Below are 12727 nucleotides of genomic sequence, written 5' to 3' on the forward strand. Positions count from 1 at the left end.
TTACAGGCTTGTTTTTATAATAGTAATACTGTGGGAATAAAACTAGCATCACAAACCTCAATTACAAACCAGTTTGGCACAGTACGGATATACTTTGTTCTGTTGACTGTAATAAAGCCAACAAGTTTTTACCTTGTTTTCCAAGCTGAAACTTCTATCTGCGAGTCACAAAAGTCCTCTTCCATTTCCAATGTTTTAGAAAAGCAATTATATACTGAAATGTCTTTATGCAATATTCAGAATAAAAAGCAGTGTAGTAGCTGCTATATGGCTTTATATAAAAAGATGGAACCTACTATCATATTATACTATTTTTGTTTTGTATTTTTTTTTACATTACACAATTTTAGGTACAGTATGGTTCGTTGTGTGAAACCATTTTCACAGAAGTGATCAGATAGATGAGCACTTAAAAATCTAAAGAGAGAAATTAGTTTGGGTTCTATTTACAAACAACAAATTGGCACTTACAGAATAATAGCATTATTTTGTGGCCCTTAACACTTGCAAAGTAGAGAAACCTTTTTGTAATATTACATTATACAACATTAACATATATGATACATTTCCAGTTGGTACATTCCTGTAGTGTTTATTTATTTTTGGAAAATTATCTCTTCACTTCCAGATCTTGTGAGAGTGCTGCAGATTATATGCTAATCAAGAGACAGTAAGGGTTGTTGTGTGGTGTCGTCTTCATTCTTGTCATTGTGTTTTAGCACTCCAGGATCCACTACAGACTGAGACCTGTAAACCGACAAACAAAAATAAACATTGTTCCCAAAGGCCCTGAAAATAATGATTTTCAATATTGTCTATAATTTGCAATGGAAACATTTCAAATTTGTTTACATATTCATACCCTGGAAATTACAGTGCAGCACTGTAATATTTTTTTCCTTATTCATATCCATGTTACTAGGTAAACAAAAACACTCCATACGGAGAGGCCATACCTGTTAGAAAACTGCATTTCAGCTCACTAAGCTCACTAATAAGCACAATTTATAACATATCAACATTGTGCTGTTCATAATTAGGTATACAATAGTGAAGTGACCTATTGGGCATGAACTATTTGTCTCTAGTCTCTCACTCAGTGGCTTAACAGAGGTGGGGCACGTGGTTCATGTGCCAGGGGTGACGTCACTGTCAAGGGCGCCAGTGCGTGTTCTGACGTTCAGGGTCGGTCATGGCCCACACAGTCTTCTCCTGCACTGGGGTGGATCGCCATCCACCATTACCCCAATGACACTACAGTATATGATGACTTGTTGCAAGCAAGCTCTGTCCCTGCGAATCATCACAGCACAATTCTCACTATATTTTTCACCAAAAATACAGCGAGAGTGCCTCTGCACATGCCCCGACACTGGCTAGAGATACCCCCCTCGGAGCTGCCACCCGGACCATCCCCTTCCCCAGCTGACACTTACCTTGGTGATCGGTGAGTTCTCTCCTCCGGTTAGCTGGTCTCCGGGCTCCTGGTCAGATGTCGGTTTACAGCACAGCTGACCATTGTTGCAGTGCAGGAGCCCGGACACCAGCTGACCGGAGGAGAGAGCTCACCAATCATTGATCAGCGGACCCCCAGCTGTAGGTAAGTGTTTGATTTTTTTTTTTACATTGATCAGTTTATGGTCTATTTAAACCACAAGCTGATCACAGTGGGCCAGCTCCCAGCTCTGCTCTGCCTGTCAGAGCGGAGCAGGAGTTGGGGAACCATGGGGGAACCCTGTTTAACGCTATCTCAAGATGGCATTATTATAGCAGGACTCCCACCCGGTATTTTTTCAAAATTCACAAACAATACTCCAATAAGCCTTTTAATAAATTTCAGTGAAACTAAAATAATGTGAAAAGGGTGTGAATACACCCATTTTCACATTATTTTAGTTTTAAAAGATTGATAAATAGAGCCCATATATGTTTAGCAACCAATTAGTGATATGCTTCCCTACTTGTACTTAAAAGATAAGTGCTATGGGTTATCGAATGTTTACTCTTTTGCACCATGTTCAACAAAATAGTGTTACTTATAAAAGTGATTCTCCCAAAAGGGAGACAATATTTGACAGTAAAACAAAATAATTGCCTGTGACAGTTATTAAAGTTGAGAGAATGAGAGAAAAAAGGGGGAATATTGCATGTTTAGCCCACCTCCTTTAATAATGCTGTTTAATACAATATACTATGTATAGGAATACATTTATGGGCACAATACCTCTTCATGGCTTTAGGAGATAAGTCCTTTTCCACTTCCACTTTTGTTGGCATCTTGTATGAATCTACATTGTATTCACTTTCATCATCATACTCATGGTCTAAGAGTGTTCTTGCCCAGGTTCCCATATCATAAGGTGGTAACATTCCCCCAAACTCAGAAGGTAGAATCTCTGGGTGAATCAGTTGATGCAAACTATTGAGATTATTACCATGTAAAAATATCTGCATAAGACAAAGCATACAATTAGCAATACATTAATGACAACTAAAGTAATTTTAAATGACTAAACAAAAACTATCTCATTATGCTAAAATGCACTAAATGTATATCTGTGTTTTAGATCAGTTTTAAAATCAACATAAATCTAAATAATACATGTGAATATTTTGCTATGGATTTAATTGCAAAAGCTTGGTTACTTTTCTAATACTATAAATATGTTACAACATTTTACCAAAATGTTTGTTTATAAGGACAGTGCATTACTGTATGTTTTCTTGGTCTTGTGTGACACATACAGATGTGTCCTTACAATATTTGCTGCAGTCGCGCTAAAAAGTCCCTCTCAGAGCGCCAGGTATCGTGAGACACTGCTAGTACCGGGCGCCTTTTTTTTGCGTCTTTGCCAAAAATACATCTAATGGTGCGTACACACGATCAGATTTTTCCTTCAGATATGAACGATAACGATTTAAAAATCGTTCAGTCGTTCATATCTGAAGGAAAATCGTTCATATCTGACATGCCTGAACGATGGACGATCAACGATGCGCGTTCCCGTTTGTCAGATAACGATATCTGACATCTGATGGGTTTGCAGTCAGACTTGGACGATTCCATTCATTTTAATGCAGTCAAAAATCGTTCAATCGTTCAATCGTTCAAATCGTCCAATCGTTCAGTCGTTCATCTGACAAATCTGACAAGTCTGACAAATCTGACCGTGTGTATGCTCCATAAGTCGATTAGGATGCACCAGCAGACTGTGGTGATTAATTGGATATGTGAGATTTGTAAATCTGTGTACGAGTGTGAGTCTCTGAATCTGTATACGAAGTGATACAACGTAGCAGCCACAGCTCTTTTCATTCAAGTTCTGTTTCTGTGCTTTATATACAGACTCAGGTGGACACAGATATATAAGTGTTGCATATCAAATGAATCAGCACAGTCTGCTGGTGCATACTAGTCGTCACGCCTGACTCTAGCAGAGTAGCACAGGACCTGGCTGTTTACTCAAGCCAAGCAAGTTACACTGCATGGCGTATTGAGGCTAGATGTATGAGGACACATCTGTAGGTCAACTCAAGGGTGTTGGACGGACGGAGCACCTAGAGTGGGTGCTGTCACTCAGAAGCCACGTGACTCATGCCAGATCCTGGTGGGCAGCATCAGTGTCTCTGAGTGTGTGTTAGTGGCATAGTCTGGGGGAACTCTCCCCCTAACGTATATCCTGTCCTGTGTTGAACCTTAATGGCAGAGTCATATAATGCAGTATTCAGACCCTCCAACATGACCCCTTCCATCAGGTACAACATGTTTTGCTCCTGGACTTCCCTCTAAAATTAAAATTTCTGTCAATTGTGTTGAACTAGCTAATTAATAATTAAATGTGTTTCAGCACAGGTAACAGCAATCATAAATTAAGAGGGAAGTCCAGGATCCTGATGGAAGGGGTCAAGTTGGAGGGTCTAGGTGTGTGAATAAAAGGAGGCGAGAATTCACCATGCAACTGAGGCATATCTGATTGGCTGCCTGGATACAAAATCTTTGTCATCTTGTCATGTGAAGCTACACAGCCTGGCGGCTACTTCCTGCTAAATCCACACTAAGGGGCAGCAGGGCCAGGGTGGCATCTGTTTCCACAGCCCAGTACAATTTTAATGCTCTTGGGCTGGCTGTAGATGTGCCTAGCATTGGTCAGAACTTCAGTCCTGTATGCTTCCTATTGGTCGATTGGTGTGATGTCTTTTGAGCTCCGCTCTTGGCTAGGGAACATAACACACAGAAAGACAGTGCATACTGAGGCACAGCAGATCATGAATGTTTTAACCCTCCCTCCATTGTCACTGGTGCACTCCAAATTTCACCACACCCCAATCATTAACCCAGCAGTTGCCTCCCTTAGAGATGCATCATGTGCAGTTACTAAACTAAAGATTAGTGTGTGGCAGTGGCACTAGCAGTGACATGACTGTAGTAACATTGGATAAATAAAGGTATGTGAGAAGTAATAATTTAATATATCCTATTCTGTATTCTCAAAGCAAAGGTGTTTTACAAGTTTTGTACCTGGCACACTTTTATAGTGACTGATACTGGGCACGTATTTATAGTGGCTGACCCTGGGCACATATTTATAGGGGTGATGCTGAGCAGATAAAGTGAATGAGGATTAGAATTATCGGCAGCATGTCCCTTGGGCTTATTATTGCAGCCTCCATATACACCCCTTCCCTAGTTAAAAATATGACCATTAAAAAACACAAAAAAAATAGCTAAAAATAGGACACAAGCAGATAAAAAATCATAATAAAATAGGACACCAGCACCAGGGGTTTTTATCTGCTCTTGTCCTATTTTATTATGATTTTTTATCTGCTGCTGTCCTATTTTTTTGTGGTTTTATGGTCATATTTTAACTATCTTTTATAAGTGGATATTTTTAACTATATTAATTATATTGATTATAAGATGACATTTAGGGGTAAATTTACTAAGAGTTTTGCCGATTAGAAACTCAATTTGCATCGCTAAAACTCGGGTGATTTTAGGCTTCTGAAACACTCAAATTTACCAAGAATCGTGTTTAGCTGAGATATTGTTTTCCGATGGTGTATGTGATCGAGTTTTTCCCAAACACTCCGGAACAAGCAGACTGCACATATCAGTGAGATATGTGAAGGCTGCTTGTTTGTCCTATAAGTTAAATAAAGGGATACATTTATAAAAACAATTACGTAGGGTTCCCCTAAAAAAAAGTAGAACCAGCCCCGGGCACCTCAGCCAGTCCTGGTTCAAAAAATACGGGGATTAAAAAGTGTAGAGTTCCGCCGTATTTTTGGAACCAGGACTGGTTGAGGTGCCTGTGGCTGGTTATGCTTTTGTGGGTGGGGACCCTACATAATTTTTTTTAAGTAACCCTTTAGGTATTGTTTAGAGGCAGAAACATATACAAATCACTCTGTGTATGTACTCTGCCAAACTCGCAGCACAGGAGGTGGTCTATTTGAAACATCTATTTAGGTCCAAGTTTGCTACAATTACACACGTGATTGTAATCACGATTCTTGATAAATTCCTGAGTTGTATATTTTTCAGTGAAAGTACTTTTAAGTTTGACTGATGGTGTATTTAATCATGTTTACAATCTCACCCAAGTTTTTCAGTGTAAATAGAGAAACCTCTAACGAGTTTGTTTTTAGTAAATTTGAGAGTTGAAAAAAATACCTAAACACACCTGAGATTGCAATCTCAACCAAACACGATTCTTAGTAAATTTACCCCTTACTGTATGTTCAGAAGAAATATTACTAATCATACTGTTTTCCCCTTCTTGACCATAGAGTATTACTCCCTTGTGTGTTGGGTACAGGGTGCCAACACTTGGGATCCCGGTGGTCAGAATCCTGATGCTGGCATCTTGACAGGGTAAGGATACTGACACCTGTTGGTTGGTATCCTAACCCTCCCCCTCTCCCTACCCCTAACCCTCCCTCCCCAGTGCCTAAACCTAACCTCCTCCCTAGTGCCTAAACCTAACCTCCCCCTCCCTAAACCCAACCCTCCCCCTTTAGTGCCTAACCCTCTCCTTAGTGCATAACCCTAAGCCCTAACCGGTGCTGGAATTCTGACAGGTGTCGGGATTCCAGTGCCGGCATTCTGAGCATCAGAATCCCCATGGTCAGAATTATCACCGCATCCCCTCCCTTATCAGTGCTGCTTTGATTATTATGATTATGGGCTGGGACTCCTTAAAATAACTACCTTACTCCACATAAAAGACTCCTATAGGAAATTAACCACAAAATGGCTGCCACAAGTCAAAGAATAATCCATATGCACTATAGCCTGGAGTATCACCTCTAATAATATGGCTACCATGTGTTCCAAGTATAGAACAAAGACGGCCGCTATGTGGTCCAATGACCAGTAGTACTATGGTGCCGATGTCTACAGTTACTTTGTAATAGCACTGTCTATTTGTACACTTGTGATTGGACACAGTGACCATGTTAATTTTCTTATCGCCCACCAAAACCTTATGTGTATGCCACTACTTGGCTAAAACTTATGGCAGAAGTAATGCTGGTGGACCATATTCCTGAGCGGCGGTGCATTTCACCTGCATTCCTCCCCGGTCCCTACATTTTTTAAGCTCTGCATTTATATATTTTCATATATAATGTTCAGTAGTATTGATTGGTATGGATGTATGTACACATCCTTGAGTCGTTTTGCAAGTTGTTTCTCTGTTTGCTGAAAGAGGAAATTACATCATCCTGTTGAGCCACATGTGGACTCCATTGTTCATTTTTGATTTGCTATAAATAGGCTTAATGTGTAACAAACTGTATCCCTATGATGAAGTCTTCTGACTAAGATGAAATGCATCGGGACTAATTGTAGCTTGGACCTTCTCCATGGATAGATTTTACTTTCTGTTTGTGTGCTACTTACTATGTGTGTTACTGATGAACAAAACTGTGTTGAAACTAAAGACAATTGAAGTGAAGGATCTGTTTTTCATCTGGGACTTTAGCTTGTTCTTAATTGGATTGAAGAAAGTTGTTACCTTAATTATGCAATGTCAAAACAATAAACATTATGTATGTTTTCATGTTTTCTGTTTTATTTCATATACCTTCATCCCTATTATGGTCACATGACCGAAGACAAACTAAATAAGATAAGTTGGAGTTAATCATCATTTGTTGCACAGCACAGCTGGGTGTTAATTTTTTAATCTATTACTTTTAGACACTTTAAAACAATGTATTTGTTATAGCTATATCTACAGTATATCTATATATGTATAAAATAAAGTCCCTGATTTATGAGTCTGCCTTTTTGTTCAGGCTAATCTCTTGAACCACTGGACAGATTTTATGGGGTTTTCACTTTTCTATACAGCATTTGTCGAGGAATGTGTAGGTGTATGAACCATTCATCTGTGATAAAAGGGAGCAGAGCAGTGACTATTATAGTGAAGCAAAGGCACACATAAAAAAAATCTTGCATCAAGGTGCTGGCCAGGGTGCTGAAATAGCAAGAGACAGTGAGAGCTTACAAAGTGCAATGTGCCCTGTTGCTTAGCAGCAACCTAGCGAAGAGTGGAAGTGATGGACTATACAAAGTCACGCCTGAGGCAGAGACAGCCTCCAACAAACCCACGAAGATGGCCTGGAAGGGGCTAGGAAGGAGTAAGGGGAGGCACAGCTATCAGGAATAAAAAAAACAATCAGAACACCATCAAAAGATTTCTATTCCATGGTGACAAACATCGGACTGCCACCATCAAATGGTAAAATCACTACCATCAGAAAAAAACCACTGATGGTTAGTAACCATTGGATTCTGATGTCCATCCCTATGCTGAACCTGCAGATGGACTCCGACCACCACTCCTCCACCATGAAGTTCTCCCTCTCCAGCGTGATGTTCCTGCTCAGCCACATGTCCACGGTGAACAGGAGGCAACTCCCATGGAAGTCAATGCTGTTCTCAACAGGAAACCCTGGAAATACAGGGTACATTGTGCAAAGAGGACAATGCTCATCGCCATCTTTGGCAGCTGGGGAGGGGTGTGCATGGAGGCTGCGGAAATATGCACAGGAACCCCAGCCCCATGGACATGCCACTGATAATGCTTATGGCAGCTGCAATACAAATCTCTCATCCATGATCCTTCTGCCCTTCCCAGCACATCCCAGTTTATGGGCCCCAGCCACCTGCAGGGCAGCAGCAGTGGGGTTTGTGGTGACAATGGTGAGATGCAGGGGGCAGGAGTGAGAAGCAGGAGGCTGTGGTGTGAGATGCAGGGTACTATGGTGACATGGTGCAGGTTATCATGAGCTGCAGAGGACTGTGGCAAGATGAAATTGCTCCAGTACAAAGCCGGGGAGGGTCGCTAGTAGTTTGTTTTGATTTTTCAGCCTAATGATGTCTTGCTTCACTGATAGCTCTTTGGATCTCATATTGAGAGTCGACAGCAACTGATTCCAAATGCAAATGTCACACCTAGAATCAACTCCAGATATATATATATATATATATATATATATATACAGGAAGATGCAGCAATCAGGGCTTTAAAAAAAAGCTCAAACAACTCCCAGCAGTGTCAACATTTCAATGTCAATAAAACATTTTCATCAGGATATATCTATATATATATATAGTCCGGCACTCCCAATAACTAACAATAACGTTTAGAGGTGCCCTCACATATATAGTGATATAGCCATGCGAAGGTGCGACACTCTCAGTAAATAAAGCACGACAACTGTGTCTTCAAAATGTTTTTGAAGACACAGTTGTCGTGCTTTATTTACTGAGAGTGCCGCACCTTCGCATGGCTATATATATATATATATATATATATATATAGAGTACTGCGCAAAAGTTACAGGCAGGTGTGAAAAAAGTAAGAATGCTTTCAAAACTAGAAGTGTTAATAGTTTATTTTTATCAAATAACAAAATGCAAAGTGAATGAACAGGAGATAAATCTAAATCAAATCAATATTTGTTGTCACCACCCTTTGCCTTCAAAACATCAATCTTCAATTCTTCTAGGTACACTTGACACAGTTATTTAAGGAACTTAGCAGGGAGGTTATACCAAACATCTTGGAGAACTAGCCACAGATATTTGTGGATGTAGGCTTGCTCAAATCTTTTGTCTTCATGTAATCCCAGACAATCCTTTGGCAAACAATCTGCATTCTGTTACAGCCAAATATTTAAAATTTTGACTCATCACTCCAGAGCACCTGCTACAATTGTTCTGCATCCCAGTTCCTATGTTTTTGTGCATAGTTGAGTCGCTTGGCATTGTTTCCACATCGAAGGTATGGCTTTTTGCCCGCAATTCTCCCATGAAGATCACTTCTTGCAAGACTTCTCAGAACAGTAGATGGGTGTACCTGGGTCCCACTGGTTTCTGGCAGTTCTGAACTGATGGCACTGCTGGGCATCTTCTGATTTCAAAGGGAAGTAAGCATGATGTGTCTTATATCTGATGCACTAAGTTTCCTTGGCTGACCACTGCATCTACGGTCCTCAATGTTGCCCATTTCTTTGTTCACCACATCTTGAAACCCCAGTCTGCTTTGAAATCTTTGCCTGGGAGATACCTTGCTGATGCAGTATAACTACTTTGTGTCTTGTTGCTGTGCTCAGTCTTGCCATGATGTATGACCTGTCACATGAAACTGTCTTCCACAACATGATCTTTGTAGCAGAGTTTGGCTGCTCCTCACAGCTGTTTCTGTTTCAGTTAATGACTGTAAAACAAACTATATATGAAAATGATTATCATTATCACCTGTTTGTTATGTTTGTTAATCATACACCTAACTATAATCTTACAAAATCCCAGACTTTGTGCAAGTGTACCTAGAAGAATAATGCTGTTTTAAAGGAAAAGGATGGTCACACCAAATATCAATTTGATTTAGATTTGACTTCTGTTCATTCACTTTGCATTTTCTTAATTGATAAAAATAAACTATTAACACTTCTGTTTTTTAAAACAAAACATTCGAACTTTGCAGCATTTTTTCCACACCTGACTAAGGGCCTGATTCAGACCCACTCGCAAGCAGCTGTCCGCTCGCAAGTGGGTCGATGGTGTGCACTGCGCATGCGTACGACGGCGGGAGCTCCGTCGTGCGCATGCGCCAGACGCGACGAGCGAAGGACTTTCCTTCGCTCGTTGTGTCTGATCAAAGGGGGCGTGCTGTCGATGTTGATTGACAGCACGCCCCCTTTGATGGGCGTGCCGGGGGCGTGCCTCCCAGACGGGGGCATTCCCAAGGGAACGCCTACCGTCAGAAGCCGGCCCACTGACATCACTAGTGATGTCAGTGGGAGTGATTTTGGCTCTGATAGAGCCAAAATCACTCCGGGCCTTGTGGTTGAGAAACTCAACCGCAGGCTCCGGCTCGCAGTGTCAAGACCATCGCGGCAATCAACCTGCACGCTCGTATAGGCTGTGGGTGGTGACCCACAGCTATACGAGCATCCAGGAGGACGCTCCATAATTATGGAGGATGGCCCTCATTCAGAGCGTGCGCTCTGCTCAGAGCGTCCGGCTCTGAATGAGGGCCTAAAACTTTTGCACATAATTGTGTCTGTATATATTACGGGTGAGCGGGTCCGGATTTCTGAAATCCGAACCCCCCCCCGAGCCCCCCCGATCCGAGGCCAAACCGAGTCAGGCTCGACTTTTCCCGCCTGACTCGGATCTGAAATCGAGGCAAAACGTCATCATCCCGCCTTCCGGATCTCGCGGGTTTTGGATCCTATATAAGGTACCCGCGTCGGTGCCATTTTCTCACTCGGCTGTGGACAGTGAAGAGGGAGGGTGGGAGTTAGGGCTGGCTGGGCTGTGTAGTGTAGTGTAGTGTAGTGTAGAGTAGTGTTGTGCTGCGCTGTGCTGCTGTTGTCCATAGGGGCTGTGTCCACTACTTCAAAGTCCATAGGGGCTGGCTGTGTTGTGCTGTGCTGCTGTTGTCCATAGGGGCTGTGTCCACTACTTCAAAGTCCATAGGGGCTGGCCGGACTGTGTTGTGCAGTCAGTTGTCCATAGGGGCTGTGTCCACTCCAAAGTCCTGTGCAGTGTCCCAGTCCTAAAGGGGTGCTGTAGTGTTGTCCAGGGGGTGCTCTGTCCGTCAGGGGTGCTCCCCCCAAGTGCTAAAAAAAATATTTTTTTTCTGTGTTTGTGGCTAGGGCTGGCTGGGCTGTGTTGTGCTGCTGTTGTCCATAGGGGCTGTGTCCACTCAGTCCATAGGGGCATAATGGGCTGTGTTGTGCTGCTGTTGTCCATAGGGGCTGGCTGGGCTGTGTTGTGCTGCTGTCATAGGGGCTGGCTGAGCTGTGTTGTGCAGTCAGTTGTCCATAGGGGCTGTGTCCTCTCCAAAGTCTATAGGGGCTGTCTCTACTGTGTTGTGCAGTGTCCCGTAAAGGCTGTAGTCCTAAAGGGGTGCTGTAGCTTTGTCCAGGGGGTGATCTGTCCATCAGGGGTGCTCCCCCAAAGTGCACTCTAAAAAAATTTTTTTTACTGTGTTTGTGAATTGTGTGCTCAGTAGCCGCACGTGCATCAACAAAGTAGTGCCAACCGTGCGCCTGTGTCATAAGTAAAGGGCCGGCTGGCTTGACCGTTAAAGGGTGCTGTAACCCCCAAAGTACACTCCAAACCAAATAAAAAAATATTTTCTATGTTTGTGAATAGTGTGCGCAGTAGCCGCACGTGCATCAACAAAGTAGTGCCAAGCGTGCGCCTGTGTCATAAGTAAAGGGCCGGCTGGCTTGACCGTTAAAGGGTGATGTAACCCCCATAGTACACTCCAAACCAAATAAAAAATATATAATTTTTTTGTGTGTTTGTGAATTGTGTGCGCAGTAGCTGCACGTGCATCAACAAAGTAGTGCCAAGCGTGTGCCTGTGTCATAAGTAAAGGGCCGGCTGGCTTGACCGTTAAAGGGTGCTGTAACCCCCAAAGTACACTCCAAACTAAATAAAAAAATATTTTCTATTTTTGTGAATTGTGTGCGCAGTAGCCGCACGTGCATCAACAAAGTAGTGTTTGTGAATTGTGTGCGCAGTAGCCGCACGTGCATCAACAAAGTAGTGCCAAGCGTGCGCCTGTGTCATAAGTAAAGGGCCGGCAGGCTTGACCGTTAAAGGGTGCTGTAACCCCCAAAGTACACTCCAAACCAAATAAAAAAAATTTTCTGTGTTTGTGAATTGTGTGCGCAGTAGCCACACATGCATCAACAAAGGAGCAGCGCCAAGCGTGCACCTGTGTCCCATAAGTAAAGAGCCGGCTGGCTCATTTCTTAAAGGGTGGTGTAACCCACAAAGTGCACTACTCTCCAGCAAAAATAAAAAAATATTTTCTGTGTTTGTGTGCGCCTTAGCCGCACGTATATATCAAATCGATATAACATAAATGGAGGACCAAACTTTCTCCGATAAAAATAAAATAGAGAAAGATCAAGAACCACTTCCTCCTACTGCTGAAGCTGCTGACACTAGTGATGACATAGATGATAACATGCCATCAACGTCGTCTGCCAAGGCCGATGCCCAATGTCATAGTAGAGGGCACATACAATCCCAAATGGCAAAGTTCAGGAAAATGACCTTGAAAAAAACATTTAAATCATCTGAAGAGAAACGTAAACTTGCCAATATGCCATTTACGACACGGAGTGGCAAGGAATGGCTAAGGTCTTTCCCTATGTTCATGACTAGTGGTTCAGCTTCACATGA

The 12727-nt window shown here is 42.3% G+C and overlaps 1 protein-coding gene across 1 annotated transcript in view; it reads right to left on the reverse strand.

Annotated features, from left to right (window-relative positions):
* Window positions 1-656: 656 nt before the first annotated feature.
* The window catches only part of CLVS2 (clavesin 2), a 100343-nt gene continuing 88272 nt past the window's right edge, over window positions 657-12727 (reverse strand). Inside the window, exons 4-5 of the mRNA XM_088443071.1 lie at window positions 2225-2448; window positions 657-747 (exon numbers count right to left, since the gene is read on the reverse strand). Of these exons, the coding sequence (XP_088299197.1) occupies window positions 657-747; window positions 2225-2448 (315 nt within the window). The remainder of the gene's footprint in view (window positions 748-2224; window positions 2449-12727) is intronic.

The sequence above is a fragment of the Taudactylus pleione genome, unplaced genomic scaffold, assembly GCF_031769625.1.
Source record: "Taudactylus pleione unplaced genomic scaffold, aTauple2 ptg000326l, whole genome shotgun sequence".
Taxonomy (NCBI): Eukaryota; Metazoa; Chordata; class Amphibia; order Anura; family Myobatrachidae; genus Taudactylus; species Taudactylus pleione.